Below are 23,791 nucleotides of genomic sequence, written 5' to 3'. Positions count from 1 at the left end.
GTCATTTCCTTTACTTCCACTGCTTTGGACATCAGTTGGAATACCACAGTACTCATTATAAGTATCCAAAATGTCAGAGTCTGGTAGAACTGGCAAAAAGAAACAATTACTTTTCAGTACTTATATGTTAATTATATATTGTATCGTTATAAATCGTTAAAATAGAAAAAAAATCGTTATAAATTATTATCGCTATTTCCTTTACTTTCACTGCTTTAGACATCGGTTGGAATACCAAAGTATTAATTATAAGTGTCCAAAATGTTAGAGTCTGGTAGAATCCGCAAAAAACGAATACTTTTCAGTACATCAACGTTAATTACAGAAATCTTCGGCAATTAGACAATGTGATAGACTGGTGAAATGTGCACGCTTTTTTTCATGAAAGGGGCACGACTTAATAGTTCTACTCTCTGTCGCACCGCCTTATCGGCGTTTCATTGGCCGGTCTTAATGTTGATTAAAATAGGCTTGTCAAGTTTGTATTTCGATTTGAGGCCGAATTAATGTCTATTGATGTATAATCTGATCAGATGGGTTAGTTTTAAAATATTGCGGTAACCTTTTAAAGACTTGATAACATATTTAAATAGGTTTATATGTGTTTTGTATCATTATTATACTTAAACGACTCTACACAAAAATGGTTAAATTTGTTGAAGAGATTTCGGTACAAGGGTTTGGTTACTGCTGTTAACGGATCATTTTTCGGGAGTTGTGTGCACATATGCATTTATCATAAATCTCCCAAACAGTCGCTTTGCTCGTGTCTGGTCATCGGATAAATAGACCTATGATCCTCAACTCTTTCTCAGCTTGCTCTATTGTAAATAGACCTATGATCATGAACTCTTTCTCAGCTTGCTCTATTATAAATAGACCTATGATCTTCAACATTTTCTCAGCTTGCTCTATTATAAATAGACCTATGATCTTCAACTCTTTCTCAGCTTGCTCTATTATAAATAGACCTATGATCTTCAACCCTTTCTCAGCTTGCTCTATTATAAATAGACCTATGATCTTCAACTCTTTCTCAGCTTGCTCTATTATAAATAGACCTATGATCTTCAACCCTTTCTCAGCTTGCTCTATTATAAATAGACCTATGATCTTCAACTTTTTCTCAGCTTGCTCTATTATAAATAGCCCTATGATCCTCAATTCTTTCTCAGCTTGCTCTATTATAAATAGCCCTATGATCTTCAACTCTTTCTCAGCTTGCTCTATTATAAATAGCCCTATGATCTTCAACTCTATGATAATTTGTTGCAATGCAAACTTTCATGCACAAGTTTACAAGTTTTATTTGGCTCGTAATATAGTGAAAGTAATATATTTATTAATTTATTTTATCGTTGAAACACTGACCACTACCAGGCTCTAAGCAAGCTTTGTAGATGAGATCTCATTATTTGTGTCATCAGCTCGATACGCTTTAGTGCGGCTTTAATGATATGTTTTCTCTAACTATAACATTGTGTTGTTAGTTTTACTTTTTGCCATCAAATTTTGGTCTTTTGATTGAGAGCAACGGCATCCACCACTTTTCCTTTTTCACATGAGGGGTGCAGATGACTGTAGATGCGTTCCTTTTGGCATGGATTGGATGTTTGGATCATTCTGAAAAATATTTAGTCTCACATGTCTCACCACCGGTGTGCGTCAAACTGGCTTACCATCCCTCTCTTGATTACACATATTACAAGTAATTGAGTTTAAAGTTTGTTCGTTAGTACATATTCATCAGTATTAAAGGATTTACATTGGTCTGTTAATGTAAACAAGATTTCCTAATCTCATGATTTGATTTTGGGTTATTTTATGGATTCCCACTCCGCGCTAGGATCTGTAGCACTCGTAGAAAAATATTGATCAAAGTTGACCGAAAAATCACTTGAATAGAACATTAGCTCACCGCAGCGAAAATGTTGGCGTCTGATATACCAGTGAGGTGACATACTGTAGTACCTAGGTCTGTGCCAGATAGGTGCTTTTGGAAAAGAATGCTGGACAACGCAAGACAGAACGGTAGTGCTGCCGCATGCATAGTAAGTGCAATACATGTTATAGTGTGACGGGTAAACTGATAACAGAGCCAGATTAAAGTTCGTATTGTAAAGTCCAGAAAATTTAGACAAGGTATGTATCCGCCTCAAATTTATTTTTAGCAAAAATAGAGAATTATTTTGACTGCGCTCAGTAGTTTTATTTAGCCTGAGCAGGTATCTTTTATCTGTTTTCTGTAACCTTTAAATGATTCGATGTTTCAGCTCAGCTTGCTTCACACAGTTTATCAGATCTCCGATCGGATTAGTTCTAAATATTGTTTGCTATGTCTGCCTTTTTCTGCCAAGAACACGCGACTTCGTTGACATTTTTGTGTAGGTAAACCTGTTAAAGATGACATATAGGACATGCTAATCAATCATTAGGTAGTGTGAAGTCAAACAAATCTTAGTTATTATTGTCTGCAGAATAGCATAGAGTACAATTATATAAATAATCTTAGTTTGTAGATATTTTAGAGTTATTTTATCCCTATTTTATCAACTTTAAAAAGAGTAAACAACTCCTGATTCCATTACATTTATGTAATAATACAGTAGGCGCTCTTACCCCATAAATAATCCGTTCTAGGAACGTTTACGTTATAGGGTTTTCATGTTTTACGAAAAGTACAATACATATAAATTGCCTAATCTATTCCACGATCTTTTTAAACTTACCCCTTTGGCCATACAAAAAATACCTTGACTCAAATTTCTTAATTTGCAAGCTGTACCGTAACTGCAGTATTATTGATATGCCTCGACAACTTTTCCTCTTTTTTCTGATCAATCTCACTGGTTTTATGGACTAGGATTAGGGTAATTTTACAATAAGTTTATGGGAAGCGCACATATCCGACATTCATGTTCAACGATTCGCTTAACCTTTCTATAAGGCCAAGTCTATTCTGCAAAGAAAAACTAATAACAAATATTTTATATGTCCACGATAGAGCAAAAGAAAAATATATTTTGCTATAAAAAGAGTGATGTCTACTTGTTCTTCATCTGTCTGTACTCAGGGATTAAGATTACGATAAAAGAGAACTTTCGACGATACTCCACTTCATGCCATTCAGATTGGTGGACCAACACTGTAACACCTGCACCAATCGATAGCCTACAAGTGTTTGTTTATGAATAATCGTGCAGCTACCTATTCTCTGTTTTGTCGACACATCTGAGTATCTATCACGACGAATAAGAATGTCATGGATGTTGTGTAGAGCGATATATATAATAGATATAACGCCATAGACATGTCGTCTTTTCTCTCGCAAGTGCAGCAAGATAAACATTCAAATCAAATTTTGAAAATTCACCCAACCTGACCCTTTACATTATATGAAGTTTTTTTTACATAGTAGGAAGCAAAAACTTCACTCAAGTTTTTTACATTATCTGGAATTTACGTTATAGGAAGGCATACATTATAAAAGCGTCTACTGTATTAGAGTTTTCGTAAAACATGCATAATTATTTATAAATGTCATTTTTTGATAAAATATTGAAGATTTGGCACCTTGAATGAAAAAACAGTTTACTATAACCTATTTTACAAGTATCCAGAAGGAAAAAATAGTTTACATTCAATCTATATAAATCTCAACGCTGGTTGGTCTGTCTTTCATGTGTCCAGTTATAGCAAGTTTTATGAACGAAAAGTGCACCTCACAGAGGTTTGATCTTGTAACCTCTGGGTATGTTGACCAGCGACAAATCGAATCTACACAAAAACTAGCAGTTACATGTGAGGGCAAGTATGTGGCAATGCCTGCTAGGAGTTGTCTTATTCCTTTAAACTAAAGGATAAAATGGCTCATCCATTCTAAACTAAAGCAAAAACAACATAATATACAGTAAGTTAGTATAATAAGCACAATGAGCTGACTCAAGCTATGGCGTGAGGGCAAGTATGTGGCAATGCCTGCTCGGAGGTGTCTTATCCCATTGTTAAGCTGTTTCTTACCATAAACATTGCACTTTTATTTCTTGCCAAGTCTAGCATGCGAAACTCTCTTAGCCTTTAGAAATACATAACACCCAATAATGAAAGAATTGTGAAACATGCAGTGGTAATATTTGGATTTTGCTGTCTCCGTCTATCAGTACTAGAATTGGCAATACTAGACATTTTATTAACTCTGTCTTGTCACTTTTCATTACATTCTTGAATTATTGCAGGGGATGAGCTGAAGCAGCTTAGAAGAGCAGAAGCTACCATAAAAATAAAGCAACTTCGAACTGGCTTTAATGAGATGGTTCACTTGGCCCGCGCCTACCTGCTGGCTATAAAACTCGCCCCATGGTGGTCGTTCTCGGATAGCTTGGAGCACTTTACTTATGGCAAGTCAGCCACAATTATTTTTAGTATCTCAGAATAAAATTGAACAATATTTTCTGTATATTTCTGCAGAAATGGTCGACATGTCTCAGACAGTCTCTCCAAAATCGAACAGAGATTCTCTGTTATCCATGAGCATAGCATCAACTGTTGTCAGCATGTAGATCAACAACGGTGTAGGCATCACCGGTTGCGCAATCGTAAGCTATGACTCGATGCCATCAACCAAGACTTATCTGAAGATAGGCACATGGTTTTTAGCCACATATACTAGAACCAGGGATACCGCTCTAGTGGAATCCCTGGTTCTAGGGAATGCACCCAGTGGAATCATAACTAATTTAGTGAGTGAGCTGGCTTGTACCTCGCCATGCATACATACCTTATTCTTTGAGACAAGCATATGATTGGTGGTGAACAGACAGATCTTGGTCATCCAAACAGCACGAAGGGTAGCCATCCCCTCACACTCAAACATTCCACCGCCCCAATACGTCTCAAGGCATGCTATGTGGGCATTGCCAGTGTTATATTATCTACTTGTATTAATAAGCCAACAAATGTTTCATGCACTGATTAAATCATGTTCCAAATTTGTTTTAAATGTTTCTTTTGGAAGAAAACCTTTTCTGTACTGGTTTTCAAGCACTGATGATGTTTCCACAGCAGCTTCCGCAAGCATACTTAGTGAAATATAAATGCTGCATGATTTTCAATTTTTACCATAGTTATCAACTACAACAATTTTCAATAGTTTTGGTTGCTCAAAAATAAATATGTTTCATTAAAATATAATCTTGTCAATAAGCAGATATATACGATTTCAACAACAAAGTAGAGAGTCACCACATTAGTTGAAAGGCCTAGGAACATGTAGCAACTGTTGGTTGTTACCAGACAGAAACCCGCAGTAAAGTTGAGAGTGTGACAACAATAATACAGATGAATGATGTGGTTTTATATTTATTATGCACTGTACAAGTTGAAGCTGTTCACAAAGGAGCCTATTTAACATTATGTACAATCAGTGTTTACAGCTCAGTCGACAGTCAATCAATTAATGGATCAATGGATCAATATCATTAAAGCCAGTCCGGTTATCACACGGGCTACTTAGAGGTAAAACAATAATTACACTTAGTCTTCCTCCCGTCTCTCAGCCCTTTCGCCGTCGTGTCCTTCGACATCCCTCCGGTTGCCTCCCCTACCGCGTCCGCGATATCCACCCCTTCGTCCCCGTGAATTGAACCTCCTCCTACCTCCAAAGCCCCGCCCTCTGTACACACCCTGTTCAGAAAAGCCTTGTTCTTCGGACTGCACGTCCTCACCTTCGTACGTCACCTGCAATGAAAGTAAAGATTACAAAACAAATACTCCTGTTACCCATACGGCACATTGTAAAACCTTCACTTGAGCGCTGTGGTGCTGAAATGACCATTTTACGAGTATTTTTATTTGTGAGTATTTTTCAACTCTTTTCCTATAGCGGCATTTTATTATATATGACGTTTAAATACAATGTAGCACTCTATTTTCCTATTAGCTGGTCAGAATTTCGGGATGATAAATTTAACCCATTTATGGGCGAAGGGACAATTGTGTCACTTATATTTTGCACATTTCCTTGGTCAGAACGATGTTAATGTTGACATAATAATATAGACATACAATTGTACATAGTGGTATAGAAACCCATAGTAGGTAGTGAGGTAGAACTAAAAACACGCTTCTCCATCGTAATATCCTGTTTTTTTGTATTCTTCATAAAATAGGATCAGATTCGTTTGTTCTTAGTTATTTCACGTAGGCAAAATTGATTTGAGATACAAAAAATTGGACAGATGAACGCGTTACTTAACCCGAACGCATTAAGCTCGTACAACTGTATTACGCCAATCATGCTGCTTTCAATGTTTTGCGGAAAAAACGAAAAGCTTCGGAGTTATTCCATCGTGCGGTGTTCCCAAAAGTACTCTAAATAGGTTGGACGTAGACCTTAGTGACCTTGAATATGAGTGTATTTCTGATGACTCCAATGATCGATCTTCTCAGATGCACTTGTCATTAACCATGACAACAACAACAATGAAAAAGCTCCTTGACATTGATATAATCTAATTCATATTAGTAGCATCTTGTAAAGAATTTCCTACTGATCACTTTCTATTATGGGTTTGTAAAGATCAAACAATGAATGTCGAATCAACATGGCGGTCTATTACAGGGTGGCGCTGTATTCTTCAACCCTTCGCTTACAGTGGTGGGCTACTAAAGCTGTCATTCAAATAGAGGTTTTACGGTATCTCACAATAGCCAAGGGCCAATTATAGGAGCCAAAATAGCAGAGGATAATTATCATTGGATTGCGTGCTTGTTAGGCCAACTAAAAAGCAAACAGTTAAGAGACAACCTCAAGAAAATGATGCCAACCTGTCTTTCTTGTTGATGGTAATTACCACCTCGTCCCCTCCATCCATAACCTCTCCACCCTCTAAAGTAGCCTCGTCCACGTCCCCTTCCTCTACCGCGCCCTCGCCCACGTCCCCTCTGAAAGTGTCCCTCTGTAAAATAACAAATAGAAGTACTTGATTGTCCGATGATGTATGTGCTATTTTTACCTGCATGATGATTGCGCAACATAAAAAGATCTCCTGATAATAAAATACCAAAGATATTATGAAATCCGATTCTAAACAACAAACTGAAAACTACTAAAATGAAATGATAGCATAATGAATGAAATAAAATGACTTTCAAAGGAATTACAGAAACCATTTCCACACAAATATACTTTCAATTTATATTGTTGAAAAAACAAAAACAAATTACGAGTTTCAAGAAACAAGTTTCTACTGGTTCAACAGAGAGACCCTGGAACTGAACTGCTACATTATAACACACAGAGGTCTATTGTAAACAATTATTTGTTAGATAGGCCAACCATCGATTTGTGTCATTTCCCATGGAGATCTAATTAGATTTAAATTATCCCTCAATACCAACTCATCCATAGTTGAGGTGTGTCAAATAATGCAGAGGTACCTAAACAAGGGGTATAGATAAAAATGAGTTTTTGCACGGAAAATTTATTTTCTATTAGCCAAGTTTCTTTATCCAATGAATTTGTGTTTTACTTAAACCATAACTTTCACGTACAACTTTTATCGTATTTACTAGATAAATCTGACATACCGATTCCGATTTAGTACTCAAAATAAATATTGGTCCACTAGCTTTCAGAGTAGTGAAGGCTTTTTTCAGTGTTATAATATCGGTCTTGAAAACAACATGATCAGCACAACAAGCTCCACCCATAAATATGTGACGTAACCTAGCTTTTTAGGAGCAGAACTTGGAAATGTTTAGTCCGATTTAGAATTATAGAGATGGGCGTCTTAAAACCCATTATTATCTTAATTCAGCCTTCAAAATAATGTCTTTTCTGAAAGGTAGACAAGCTCCTCAACATTGCATATTTAAAAATGAGCTCAAAAAAGCGTTATTTTATCACAAGCTAGCGTTGCTATCACGCTTTTTTGAGCTCATTTTCAAATATGCAATGTTGAGGAGCTTGTCTACTTTTTAGAAAAGACAGATTATTTTGAAGGCTGAATTTAGATAATGGGTTTTAAGACACCCATCTCTATAATTCTAAATCGGACTAAACATCTCCAAGTTCCGTTTTTCTCTGCGTTCAGCTTATTAAAAATCATGTAACAAGCTACGAGCAATTTTAAATAGTTTATCTACCTTCCATAAGGGGCTGAGACTATTTTAAAGGCTGAATTTAGATAATAATGGGTTTTAAGACACCCACCTCTATAATTCTAAATCGGACTAAACATCCCTTACTTCCTTCCGTTCCTAAAAAGCTAAGCTACGTCACATATTTATGGGCGGAGCTTGTTGTACTGATTGTGTTGTTTTCGAGACGGATATTGAAACGCTTTAAAAACCTTAATGACTTTGAAGGTTAGTGGACCAATTTTTATTGCGAGTACAAAATTGGAATCAGCATGTCTGATTTACCTAGAAAATACGATGAAAGTTGTACATGGCAGTTATGGTATAAGCTAGTCTAAATCTTTGCCATGATAAGAGGCGTGTCTGCCCTTCCTATGATAAAGATTGTGAAAAGATCTCTCACGCAATCATAATCTTCAAGCGTGCGAGCTGAAGCATGTTACAACTAATCGGCGTTAAAGATTGGCAGGTGCATAAGTATGTGCACAATTATTCCATAGCAACATCAGTTGGACGCATCATGTAATAGATAGCAAACATGTCTGCAGAACTAGAGGTTCAGAGTTAAACTCCAATGCAGCCCAGAATTTGCTTCCATAACTTTATTGCTATAGCTGGACACACAAACGACTGACAAACATGATTGCTGGTGATCAGAGAGAGTTTGGTTGTTCAGACATATAAAAAAGGGTAGCCAGCCCCTCACGCCCAAACATTTCACCGTCCAGGTATGTCTCCAGAACTGCATGCCTCACCGTGAGCATTGCTATTGTTTGAAGCACTCATCTTTTGTATGCACTGACACTCATCCCTTCCAACTACAAGCCAATCAGGCCGCGGGACATATCATGGGACATATCGCCGTTTTCGAGAACGGTTCATGCGTATCATGCGATGATTGCTATCACCAGACAATGCTTTGAGCGCCAAGTCCAATGTGAATGCCATTTGCGAACATCTTTGGCGCAATCACCTCAATGCTGAGTAGATGCATATTGAGTGAGAGATGTTCCCTGAAACTTATCTGCTATACCGTGAACTGTCTCAACTGTCCACTCGCCAAACTAGCTGTCGCAGAGGGCTTCAGCGCAAACCGCTACCCAGATGCAATGAGCGGCCAGTTGTTATTGGTGGCTTCGTGGTATTCGGCAATCATGAGGCCTGCCAAATACAATGAAGCCTGCCTGCCTGCTTGAATACCATGAAGCTTATCTGACTGCCAACAACAAGGCCTATCTGCCTGTCTGACAGCCACGAGGCCTTTATGAACACCACGAGGCCTGTCCGGAAACCATGAGACCAGCCCGACATGCATGTGAACGGGTGGAAGAGGAGAGGGGGTGATATTAAATCCTTGTGCTAATAAGCAACACAAACAGTAAACATATATATAGTGCACCCTCATTATACGATTTTGATCTGTTCCTGCATTGGCATCGTATGGTGAAAAAATCGTATGTAAGGGTATAGAGACCATAGTAACTATACAACGCAAATATGCCCTTGTGAAAATAACTTCATTGTATTTAGTGGTTATGATATGCAATAAAATGTAACATAATGTACCATAAGGAGTTGTTACCTTCAAGACAGACGGACATTTAACACAAACTTTGAATTCACCTCAAGGAAGTTTAGCTGACTAAACGAACTTAAAGCTAAGCTTTGGTATGTACTTTGAACTAGTTTACTGAATTCGCTTTCACTATAGCTTTTAGCGTGCGTGTTTAAACACTTTTTCAACCTAATTGGGCAAGAAAGCCGAAACAATGCTGTTTTCATAATGAAGTGGATTTTTGTTAGCAGGTTAAGAGAAGTTGTCTGACCTGTTTAAAGAGATCGCAACTCCTACTTTGCTACTGGTTTTAATGGTAACGTATTACCGTTTTACACACGAGAAATGCTGAACTGAGAGAAATGGGCCATTGTGTCTCTTTCAGGCGTTGCGAAAATATTTTCGGCGAACAGCATTTTGGTGTCTTAGTTATTTTGTTACATGTGTCTAATAAGCACACCGACTGCCAAATTTGAACTCGAGCAAAATTTTTTGCTGAATTCGTATGGTGAAAAATCATTACGTTCCATTTCGTCAGACGAAAAGAATGGCATATCAAGATAATCGTATCCTGAGGGTGCATTGTATATATATATAAAATATATATTCTGTTATTATATGATAATAACAGAATTGAACTTGTTCATTTGTGAATTAACTACTGTAAGTCCTTATGCTCAAGCCGCGCGGCTTGTCGTTGGGCGCGGCTTCTGGTTCAAAGTCATAGGCCGCGGCTAAAGCCAAGTTTTTAAAACTTACGTGAGGCTTAGGGCGGCTTCTCGATAAATGCGGTCTCTGCTCAGTTCCGCGCTATAACCATAGAATCGCAGCCATGATACACTTTTATGTACAGGATTTTGGCAACCTACTCGTTTATTTTCAAGGTCATGTTTATGGAATACTTTAGACTAACGAAGAATTTATCGCTAATGTTTAACTCACCAGTCATAGGTCATTAAAACCGTTTCATTCCTGACCGCATCTTTCCATAAACGTGAAGCCTCTAACAGTGCAATAAAAATATAGCTGAGACATGGCAAGTAAGTTAATGATGCAAGGGTTTAGGAATTTTAATTCCCAAGTAAAAGAACTTGGAAGTAAAACAAAATTCTTTTCACGCGTACTGATGTAGCCTGTTTTCTTATTCAAGAGAATGGGGGTATAGCGAAACTCTTCAACACTCTCGCTCCTGAAGGGATCAAGGACGACAAAACCTCAGTCATTAGCCGCGGTCTGTGGACATACGCGGCTTGTTGGAAGATTATTTTTTCTTTCGTGAGTCATCTGGTTTTGAGCACAAGCCGCGCGGCTTGAGTTAAAGGACTTACGGTATGTCAATTGCGGAATTGTCATCATTTTAATTCACATGAAAAAATACTCAGATTTATCTATCTATATATATCTGAAATTTATTCACGTGAATTAAAATGATGACATGTGCAATAGACAGAATTAACTCATAAACGCACAAGTTCAATGCTAATATAACAGTGATATTGCTGTGAGAGGTATCTGAAGTAAGAGGTATGACAACTTCCAATAAGACTTACGCAGATGTCTCATGAATATTTCAGCCCTACATGTCTACACAAACACACATTGATATGACAACTTTTATTAATAAGCAAGACGCAACAAAACAGATTTTCTGAATAGATTTGAGCCTTTTGTTTGCTTTACACCTTGGCCACCTGAAACTTTTGTAGCAATCTTATGTGCTGTATCACCAGAAATCAATATTTTTATTGTAATGAATATTCAATCTTCACATTCAAATCTCCTGATACGTATTACTGAACTTTGATAAAAGCGAATATCCTGTCTAGTTCACCTTGCCCTTCACAATAGCGATCACAACTTGCCCTTCACAATAGCGATCACAACTTGCCCTTCACAATAGCGATCACAACTTGCCCTTCACAATAGCGATCACAACTATTTAAGTTGTATATAGCATGAAGAAAGTGAAGACTATAGCCTCAGAGAGTAAAGTAGTTTGAATACATCCTAATATTAGCAGGCATGTAGTTGCTACTCCATTTAATAATAAACAAGAAACAGACCGTGAACCACAGCCAGCTCTACTGTCACTTGGGCTGGTAAAACCTTACAAATACATATATATATATATATATTATTATTATTATACGTATATACCTTTCAAATACCTTCTATATATATTCTATATATATATATATAGATCTTACTAACAGTATTTCGACGATAGTAACTATCACATGTCGATTACTTATTGCTGAAAGCTGTAAGTGGATAAGTGAAAGTGGAAGATAACTTCAAGTTAATAGATATAGTAGCTAGACTACAGTCTACTATAGATATTACATACACCTAGGGAAGCTTAAACCATAACTGTCACGTACAACTTTTATTGTATTTCCTAGGTAAATCAGACACGCTGATTCCGATTGTGTAGTCAAAATAAAGATTATTCCACTAACTTTCAGAGTAATGAAAGCTTTTTAACAGCGTTTTAATTTCGGTCTCGAAAACAACATGATCGGCACAACAAGCTCCGCCCGTAAATACGTGACATAACCTAGCTTTTTAGAAACAGAAGTTACGTAGGGATGTTTAGACCGATTTAGAATAATAGAGATGGGCGTTTTAAAATCCATTAATATCTACATTCAGTCTTAAAAATAATCTGTCTTTTCTGAAAGGTAGATAAGCTATTTAACAATGCATATTTAAAAAAGCGCGATAACAACACTAGCTTGTGATAAAACCGCGCTTTTTGAGCTCACTTTTATCGGCGTTCAGCCTATTTAAACATCATGTAATAAGATACGAGCAATTTTACATAGTTTATATACCTTTCATAAAAAACAGATTATTTTACAAGCTGGATTTAGATAATAATGAGTTTTAAGACACCCATCTCTATTATTCTAAATCGGACTATACATTCCCAGCTTCCATTCCTAAAAAAGCTAGGTTTCGTCACATATTTATGGGCGGAGCTTGTAATGCCGATTGTGTTGTTTTCAAGACGGATAGTGAAATGCTTTAAAAAAGCCTAAATGACTTTGAAAGTTAGTGGACCAATCTTTATTTTGAGTACAAAATCGAAATCAGCGTGTCTGATTTACCTAGGAAATATGATAAAAGTTGTACGTGACAGTTGTGGTTTAAACCATAACTGTCACGAACAACTTTTATATCTATTTTCTAGATAAATCAACCATGCTGATTCCGATTTTGTACTCAAAATAAAGATTGGTCCACTAACCTTCAAATTCACTGTCCTATTTTTTAAAGCGTATCACTATTCGTTTCGAAAACAACACAATTGGCATTACAAGCTCCGCCCATAAATATGTGACGAAACCTAGCTTTTTCAGGAATGGAAGCTGGGAATGTTTAGTCTGATTTAGAATAATAGATGGTTGCCTTAAAACCCATTATTATCTAAATCCAGCCTGTAAAATAATCTGTTTTTTTATGAAAGGTATATAAACTATGTAAAATTGCTCGTATCTTATTACATGTTTAAATAGGCTGAACGCCGATAAAAGTGAGCTCAAAAAGCGCGGTTTTATTATAAGCTAGTGTTGTTATCGCGCTTTTTAAAATATACATTGTTAAATAGCTTATCTACCTTTCAGAAAAAACAGATTATTTTTAAGGCTGAATTTAGATATTAATGGATTTTAAAACACCATCTCTATTATTCTTAATCGGTCTAAACATCCCTACATAACTTCTGTTCCTAAAAAGCTAGGTAACGCCACATATTTATGGGCGGAGCTTGTAATGCCAATTGTGTTGTTTTCGAGATCGAGATTAAAACGCTGTAAAAAAGCCTCCATTACTCTGAAAGTTAGTGGCCTAATCTTTATTTTGAGTACAAAATCGGAATCAGCATGTCTGATTTACCTAGTAAATATGATAAAAGTTGTACGTGACAGTTATGGTTTAATGTCGTAGTAGTAATCGCTGTAAACCTGTGTTGATAGTGAAAGCGTAAAATACAGAATTATGAAATTTTGAGGTAGTACTTAACTTTAGTTCATTTATTGTTTATTTTATCATTTATCGAAATATCATTGCTTGCAGTTTCTACTTGCTATATTTATTGCTTTACGACACAGACTACTTTTTGGCAACCACGGAATTAATATTTTAAGGTTGACAAGTATAATTAACACAATTTCAGTATATTCCTTTATTTTAAAAAACTTACAAAATTTTTTTGATAGATTTAATCAGAAAGTATCAGTATTTTTTCTATCATTTGTGATTGTTTCTGATGTTTGAGGTGATCTGACTGGGAAATGTGATCGCGGTTAAAATACTCAGACCAAGCAGAAGTGTGATTATGACGTTGCAAAGAGACAGACAGAATAGAGACGCATAACGCTTGCAACGACCGCAATAGCCGATATTAACTATAGCAGCAATAGAAATCATTTTGGCACATTTTTCTTTTGAACGTTTTAACCAAGAACTTTAAATAAATGTATCCACCTTGTATCGATAAAATTCGTGTCATCGATAGAAGCTCAGTAATAAAATTTTGCGTCCTGTATCTGGAAGAACCATAGTGAGCCATAATAAATGGTAATACCAGAACACCCAAACATACCAGACACCTAACTTTAAGGCTATCACTAGTGTTACATGTTACGAATTTTTGAGCTTCGAAGCTGTGGTTTTGATCATAGAAATGAGGACAAATTTACATGATACACAGGAGTGGTCGCACCACTCGCAATTATTTGTAGCTGATGAGTTTACGTGCTAAGAAGAAATTGTCGTACAACTCAACGTTTTCTATATTAGTCTGTTGCGCTTTTATCTACAACGGAGCGCATAATTTATATCGCGGCTGGCACTCTTAAAACTCGTCTAAGGTCAAACGTCGATGTCAGAACGTGTAAAAAAATTACTTTAAATTTCGGAGTTAATATTTTTTATTTTGAAGATAACATTTTTAAAACACATGCTTTAAAAACAGAGCTGCTGTAAGGACGTCACTAATGAAAACGATGAAAATCCAACCTCCGATCGCAAAGATTTGTGCAATACGAATATCGATGTTTACATGATACGCAGTACTTTGTTGTTGCTATGATGTTTTCAAAAATAACCCCTTGAAACGGAGGTTTGAATCGCTTCGAAGATTTAAAGATTCGACGTTTTGAACCATTCACATGCTACGAAGATGAAAAATACGACAAAACTTCGTAGCATGTAACACTAGCGTATGACAGAGTGTACTGCATATATAATAATCAGACAGGCTACATACCAGCTACTGAATTTACTCACCTGCACCTTCACTCTCTCCTTCCTCAACAGCCTCGGTTCCAGAATGTCGACGGTATCCTCCTTGGCGATATCCACCTCGCCCTCTTGGTCGATATTCCTGAGGCTCTGCCTCTTCCTCTCCACCCTCATCATCTCTGTGATACTGCCAATAAAATTACAATGTAACAACTAACCTTTTATCATTTTACATTCCTGTGAGTTCCTCTAACAAGTATAATAAAAACAACGAAACCTGTTTGCTACAATGAGATGCTATTTTTCTCATGTTGGCACATGGTTGGCAAACTTCTGTGATGCTGCCGACAAAAACTTTGAATTTAACTTCAATGAATTTAGTTTATTAAACACACACTTGAAGCTAAATTTTAGATTTTTATTAAACTTACTTTGATTTTACCGTCTTAATTTTTATTATTTGCTTCCGGCTTAGCGGTTTTTGTCTCGCGTCGACTATAACTTTTAGACAACACTAGAAAAACTTTTTCAAACTGATTTGAGGAGAAAGACTGAACAATGCTGTTCCTGAAAGCAGCCGGTCACATTTTTGGCCATAATAGTGGCCATCGAGAACCAGCTTGGATCTCAAAGACTACTTGTATTTCAAGAAATTTAAAGGTTGACTTGCAACAAAATTCACATTACAGATATTTGGTATCAAAAGATTCACCATGTCTTACTCTGCTGTGTTGTAGGTGCAAAATATGAGGAAATGTGATTACAAGCTTTTAAAAGCTCAAAAACGAACATTTAATCGCTGCCATCACGAGACCGCCGTAGATTAGAATCCTTTTCCAAAACGGCTCAAATGGGACGTAGATGAACACGATAGCTTCTGTTACACTTTCATGCAACTTCATTCGTCAAAATATTTTCACAAATATACTTCACGCATTCAAGAAAACCATGTCTATTGTCCTTACGCGTCTTTTTCATCACCACTGTAATGCTGTCACTTTGAGCACTGATAACTCAAAACCTAACGTAAAAATTTTATTTAATTTTTAATCCTTGGCTCGGAGGAGTGCATATCATCCTCTGATAAACATGACTAGCCTGTTGGTCACCTGTGATGGTCAAAAATGCTGTAGAAATTGTCCGCGCCATTTGGCAGGAAGTATGGGTCACATGATCAGATTACGACTAGAGGATTCGACCTGGCTGAAACAAAACTGTAAGGTAGCGAGCATCTATATTTGATACGGGCTTTCCGATAGAACCCCAAGTGTTTGTCGTAAACTGGTGCTACGAAACGTTTTATATTGAGCCTTTTATTTCACCTGAAAACATCGCGCGTCACAACTATAACCAAAATGTTTGAGAACGTCATCAACATGAAGAGATTCCAAATACCGCGTTTTTGTAATGGCTGCGATTAACTGTTAGTTTTTAGCTTTTAAGAGCTTGTAATCACATTTCCACGTATTTTGCAACTACAACACAGCAGAGTAAAGGACGGTGAATTCTTTGATGCCAAATAACTGTAATGTGAATTTGGTTGCAAGTAAACCTTTAATGAAAATGCTGCTCATATCTCGATTTTTTTGTATGTTGGGGCACTAGTGTGTCGAGATATGACTGTAGGGCGATTTATTCTTCCAATAGTTTGGTTCAAATAATATTAAACAAGGCTTCATATTACTCTATTTTAGCTGTAAAATCATGGAGCCAAAGTACGAAGAAAACATGCACGAGTGGCAATGGTGATAGTGAAAGCTATGCATACCTTAGAATTATCAGTTGTTTTTATCATCAAGGCTAAACCTCAACTCATGTACTTTTAATGTATAGAGACAATAAAAAATCTCTTTTTATTGATTATTACTTCATTTATCTAGTTTCTTATATCTATATTTTTCAAAGTCTGTAGTGTGTGGGTGCGCCGTCCAGTTCTAGCTATTAAAATTCCGAGTTCTGATGGATTTGAACTCACGATGAATGCTATCGCAAGTTTTTTATCAAGGCGCTCTCCCACTGAGCTATAAAATGCACATTGATCCAAAACGTTAACATATACTGTATGCACACGCTAAATGACGTATTATTTGAAACTATGAATTCTATTAACTCTATGAAACACGATACTTTTGTGTTTTTTTGAACTTCTAATTTTGGCTTTTCGTAAGGTTCAATTGCTAAATTGCGGTCAAGGCCAACTTTTTTCACGCGGACAATTGTAATATTTCTGTAGGAAGAGCCTCGACATTCTCTCTTCATTCAGTCAGACAAAGACAGTTCGATATCTCATTTTTACATTTGTACCGGTATCGAAACGAATCAGTATCGCCATATTCAAAGTTTTGATGGATAGCTTCTGGTGGGACAGGAACCTTTTTTTAACCATAGTAACTGACTAAGTAGTTGTTATTATTAAATCAACATATTCAGGATTTTTATTTTCTCAGTTCGTATTATTTGTATCATTACCAAATCATCTTTAATTGTAATCATAGCAAAACAGACTTAATTTAGCCATTACTTGCTCATCATTTCACATTTACATTTGAGCCCTTTTATAGTTGTTGATTTTTTTAAATCTATTTGATCTGCACAAAACATTTTTCTCATGATATTAAGTTTGAAAGTTACAATTGTTTGACAAAGTCTGAAAACCTTTACAGTTGATTTTATTTTCTCTCTTAATTTATTTGATCTACACAAAACACCTTTTTCATAATTTGTAGTTTCAAAGTTAGAATGACAAATGTTGTTGTATGTTAAATACAAATCAATTTTTTGTCCAAAGACTTTTATTACCCGGGCAACGCCGGGTAGTACAGCTAGTCAATATATATAAATATGAGTGTCGATCTGACTTTCGCGTGTCCGTTTATAACCGCATGTCCGAAAAAACCGCTTCGTACTGGTTCTACAGACCGGTATGCTATTCACTACGCCACATGGCCTACTTGCCGCATCAAGGAATAATTGTGCACATACAGTAAACACCCCTATTATAACATAGGGCCTACGTAAATTCCACATAACGTAAAGAACTTATGTAGTTGTTGCGTTATACTCATAGATATAATAAACCTTATATCTATTATACTAAGGGCTTATTATATCTATGGTTTTACTACATAAAAAATTCTGTATAATGCAAAGTGTGAAGTTGGACAAGTTGCCAAATTCAATATAAAAATAACGATATGAATGTCATGGGTTGGAGTATTGTCAGAAGCTATCTTTTATCATAATCTCGAACCTTCTCAATAGATGGACAAAAAGACATAGCTTTTATTATAGTTGAAGTATATTTTAGTTTTACTTCATTTTAGACTTATAGAACATGATGGTTTTCCTTTTGCAAAATAAACCTTGCTGTCAAGAACAACAAAAAACATTCGAGGTAAATTGACATTAAAAGCGTTCTACTTAACTCACCGCAATCATAAACCGTGAACCAAGTTATAAGAAAAAGATAACAATTGTCGATACAAACTAATAATACTACAATTACTGTACAGTCATTAAATTAAAGTCTTGTCTCTCTTTTTTTAAAGTCCATAAAGATGAGTTTGAGGAAATCTTGGAATAGATTGGACAATTTACATGTATTTCACTGTTCGTTGACGTAAAGTCTCTAAAACGTTAGCGTTCCTGAAACGAATTGTTCACGTTGCAAGAGCGTCTACTGTACTTATTACATCTGCCAATTTTTAATGGCGATTGGGTTAAATCAAATACCCATTCTTCAGGCAGCACACTTGAACTAATTTACAAGAGAAAATACGTGCTCAGATGTTCCTACAATGCTATAACGATATGTAAATATAGCATAAACTTAATAAACTTATAGCATACAGAAATAAACAAACACCTTCATTCAAAAGTTAGAGTGCTAAATGTTGTATCAGTTGATTAAAATAAATTTTCTGTGCAAAAACTTTTTTTATTAACCGTGGAACGCCGGCATTCAACTGGTATAATCATAATTTTTAATTTCGTTTCATTACAGTTTCATATAATGAATGTTGTAATGCTATATGTAATTAGCTTAAAGACATGGTTGCGTCACAAAAAGGTCGATTTAATGAAATTAAGACCCATAAAAGGCTAAAACATCAGCTACAATTTGATGCCATTTTTGTCTTTGTAGACCAACCCTGTCCAGAGATATATGCGTTTGAATGAGGCCCTCGTTTAAAAAGCTCACGTTCCAGCGGGTGCCTCTTTCGTGACGTCCCTAGTGATACATCTGAAAAGAAACCACGATCGATAAATATAAGGTCGCTTCATTAGCCAATCATCAGCGCGAAATTTTTATATAGGCCGTAATAAATGTTATCACTTGTAAAATGCGTTGTCTGTGATCTCAAATTTAGGGATTTTACTCTATTATTAAATCGCATGGAATCGATATTTACTAAATTAATTAACATTGTTACTTTAATGAATTACTCGGATCGACACGTTTTATTAGCGAACAACATAATTGTAAAAATTGCTGTGATGTTAAAATTACACTGGCAATCTATCTAACTCCCAATTTGAAAGCTTTCGGTAGATACGCATTAGATTGACATATCTATGAATGACATATATTTATTGCATTTGTTTTACTGATTACAGTATGTTTATGTGGTCCCACCAGCCGAAGCAGCTTTGCCAGTGTGGAAACTGCCATAAATGGGAAAGAGAGACTTGAATGTGTGCTACATAAACCATGATGTTTTGTTTGAGTTTGCTGCAGTAGATGAATTTGTCTTATTGTATCAGCTAAAACTATGTGAGTGGCCACGACTTGATGAATATTTGTAATAAAAGCTTTATGCCGAGATGAAAATTTTTTTGCTTGTAAAAATTATATAATAAAATAATATTGTTGAAGATAATGCAAAACATGATTTGCAGAATATTGTAGTGAATTGGATACGGTATATGTATGTCAGCAGAACTGGAGAATGTGAGTTCAAATCTAGTTTGCAGCAGATTTCTCATCCTTAAAACTCAATCCCTATGTATATTCTTTTCAAAGACGCAGCTTGCTTATTTTACTTACGGTAGTAAGAAACTAGTTTTCGGTGTGGGCAATGATTTACAGCCCCACCCCCAGGATAGGCGACAGGCATAATGTGGGCGGGGCTTTTGAGAGGCTGTGTATCGTTAGTGTGGGTAGCGAGTAGCGACAGAACTGTGCCAAAGACTGATACAAAGACCTTATTCTACATAGTTTGCTTGACAGAATTACCGTAGACCGATAGAATTGGTAGTCGGTACTCAAATGTTTACACAGCATTTGGAGAAAGTGAGTAAGACAAATTTTCAATTTTCGTTATTTGAGGCCTTTGAAACATTCATAATAATGAATCTGTAGCTGGATTTAAAATTTTATTCTAGCCAACATGAGCAAATACAAAATAAAATATATGCCAATAGAGCCGCGTAGGACTAGACTTTTATCGCAAATAGCCGATGTGAATACGAGATATATTGACATATATATCACGCGTGACATCATTTTGGGCAAGTCTGGGCATGTTTTTTTGGCTTGAGCGTTTTTACCGCGATCAGATTTTTTCGATATTAATCTTCAAATATCTTGGCAATGAGATCACCTAACACAACAAACATATCAGCCGATAGAGAAAAAAAATGCTTTCTTTTAAAATCAACTCAAATTTGATGCAACCACATCTTTAAGTCGTGACTGTGAAGTTTGTAAACTGCGGAACAAATATTGCCGAGTTTTAATTTTTTACCACCTCATTAGCTTATGATCAATCTATCAACTTTTTATGCCAAGGCTGTCTATAGTGGGGTATTAAATATTCTTTAAAAAGTAACAAAGCATATGCTATTATAAAATTATTTCAGAGCCTAAAGCAGCTCAAATATATCTTTGTAGATCTTTACTAACTTTAACAACTTACTGATCTGATATGAAGGGCGCTAATCTATACACAATAAACACCCTGTACTCGGCATGTAGAAACCATACACACAACACACAAACCATTCAAGGTTTTACAAAAGGTGCATGCAATGATAATACAATTGTTGCCTAAACTATCTCTAAATCCTTACTATAATAAGAGCTGTGTCTGTCCGAGTCCTGAGTTTCTAGAATGTACCAGTAATTTACTATGATAACTAAATGTTCCAATAACTTAAATACTCTAAGCATGGGACAGTCATTTGAAAATAAGCAGCCCTTAACTTTCCTTTCGGGGCTGTCTATAAACGAGATAAGCGAATCATAAGGTGATAAATTACTAGCCAATAAAAACGGTTTCTCTAATAAAAATGGTTAATCATTATTGCATATATCAATAAATGAACAAATAAAGTTCCTATGAATGTGACCAACTCTTATATTGAATATTTTAAGTTTCTCCGCTTTAGAAAAACTTTAGATCTCCCAAAGGCAACAAGTTTAACACTCCGATAAAACCTGCACAAATTATCATTCAGTAAATTCCACTTCAGATGACTCTATACAGTTTAATGAAGAAAACATCAAGCAGTCACGCTAGCTAATGGCTTATGAGTCTTAACCTTTTGAAACTAAAATCATTAGCCCTGTGGATGTTTGAAACACGATGTAGAGAAAACAGTGCATAAATTACTATGAAGGGATATTAACTGACCCTGGCTGAAGTTTGACATACCGTAAAACCTCCATTTGGGGGCAACCTTCATTTGAATGCCATGCCTATTAGACCGCCACTTTGGCATTCATTATACTTAATCTTAATTTTTGACCTTTACGAACTCATAATAGAAAGTGATCAGTAGAAAAGTGTTAGAAAAATGGTACTAATAGTGACATCAATAACAAAATTAAGTCTTTCGTTGTTGCCATGAGTTTAGTGACAGTGCACCGCGGAAGATCAACTGAAACAATCATCATAACTACACTGTGATTACAAGTCACTGAGGTCTAAAATCGATCCATTGTTTTCAGATTTGTCCATAAGGTGGTTTACAACCTGATCTGAGGATCTTATACATCTCTAGCAGAATGCCACTATAAGGGAAGAGTTGAAAAATACAGCGCCATGGCGCTGAAATACAGGTTTTGCGGTAATTAACAATTAATGGTATTTTTCATAATGACAATGAAAAAGTTGTTTACCTGTTGTCTGAATCGGCCTCTGTTATATCCACGACCTCGCCCGCCATTATATCCTCGATAAAATCGTCTAAATCTTCGTCTTTCAGCTGCATACTTGCTTCCTTCTACGGGCTCACCGTCTAAAAATTATGTACTCACGATGAGCACCGAACTCATGGCGGTGGATTTATAGTGTATTAAAAACTGAAAACTGTGTATACTAAGCTTAGCTAAATGTATATAAAAAACTAATGCCTCCGGAATTGGAATAACCCATCATGACAAATGTCAAACACGTTCATAAAAGCATTGAAAAGCAAAAGCCAAACCTGGGCCGGTCACATTGGCTGCTTCATTTCCCTTTTCACCTTCAACTACATCAAATTCAACCCGTTCACCATCTCCAACTGATCTCAGATACTTTTTAGGGTTGTTTTTTGAAATTGCTGTCTGAAAAATCAAATGTTAATATTTGATATAATGTAGTTATTATGCATAACGTCTCTGAAACTTACGACAAGAAAAAAACATATCAGTAATGGAATTTACCTGGTGAACGAAGACATCTTCTTTGGTATCATCTCGATTTATAAACCCATAGCCATTCCTCACGTTGAACCATTTTACTGTTCCTGTTACCTTGACAGCTGCAACAAAAATGTAAAAACGTAAAGAAAGCGATGATATCACATAGATACTACGTAGTTCAAGAAAGAGACATTCCATTAATCTTCTGGTTGCCTTTTAAATCCATACAACTGCCGAATATAACAAAACGGCACCGTTCCTAACGACTTAATAGTCACTCTTTGATTATTAATAATGAGAACAAAATACCCAGACTAGAACCTTAATGACTACAGTATATTCCTTCGTTTAGATGGAATAAACTAGCACGATAAAACTATTCGGATATATTCCGCTTACAAGGGCAAAATACCAATTATAAGCTCCAAAATAACCTATAAATCGTACCAATAACTACTCGTTGAAAACGCTCTTCTTCATGGTCACCATCTCTAGTGTGTTGAATGTCTGTCATGCCTTAATGTATATGAAAAAGTCATCAATGGGATCAAAATTACTTCACTTTTTACTTCAACAATAAGCGTGGTGACCTCGACCTATTGAAGAGAGCAGCTTTTTATTGGATAATTTGGGTAATCACAATCTTCAAACTATACATACGTTAAATATAGCAATATTTAACGTTTTGTTACAAAAATTTATCAAAATTTATTAAAATTTAAACAAATATAAATATAACAAATAAAATTTTAATATACCGCAAAGAGTTTTTACCTTTCGATCCTTCAACGGTAACTTCAGGCTAATAAATTTAACAGAGAACGCAACTTCCCAATTTTTAAAATCATAAGCCGGCCTGGAGAGCTAGCTACACACGGTATATGTTAGATTTGAGGATTTTAGACAGTTCCAAAAATCCCATCACTACACGTATAACGACATCATCCTAACATAGTTTTTCTTCAAACCAGGTAATACATTTTATAGCTTGCATTTTGAGTACCAATAATTATTAGTACATGATTAAAGTTTTGATTATTATATGAAGCCATGTATTTGCGATTTTATTTACATCAATTTGGGTTCTATAAGGTTATCAGGATTATTTACTAGATTGATGGATGTATTGTAATGTACTACATCATATTGCTTAACACTTAAGTTCTCTAAACATTCTGCACTAAAACTATTCCTATCGAAAAAATGAGGTAAAAAGTGAA

The 23,791-nt window shown here is 35.8% G+C and overlaps 1 protein-coding gene across 1 annotated transcript; it reads right to left on the bottom strand.

Moving 5' to 3' along the window:
• Positions 1 to 5,338: 5,338 nt before the first annotated feature.
• LOC137408498 (Y-box factor homolog) lies at positions 5,339 to 23,162 on the bottom strand. The gene is made up of 7 exons (XM_068095042.1): positions 23,019 to 23,162; positions 22,593 to 22,690; positions 22,373 to 22,493; positions 22,065 to 22,183; positions 14,987 to 15,128; positions 6,826 to 6,956; positions 5,339 to 5,736 (listed from the first exon to the last, which is right to left on the bottom strand). The coding sequence occupies exons 1-7, from the start codon at positions 23,083 to 23,085 to the stop codon at positions 5,533 to 5,535; spliced, it is 882 nt and encodes a 293-aa protein (XP_067951143.1). The 5' UTR covers positions 23,086 to 23,162; the 3' UTR covers positions 5,339 to 5,532.
• Between the last annotated feature and the right edge of the window lie 629 nt (positions 23,163 to 23,791).

The sequence above is a fragment of the Watersipora subatra genome, chromosome 11 (assembly GCF_963576615.1).
Source record: "Watersipora subatra chromosome 11, tzWatSuba1.1, whole genome shotgun sequence".
NCBI lineage: Eukaryota > Metazoa > Bryozoa > Gymnolaemata > Cheilostomatida > Watersiporidae > Watersipora > Watersipora subatra.
The sequence above is the reverse complement of the archived record's forward strand: the minus strand, read 5'-3'. Positions and strand labels throughout refer to the sequence as shown.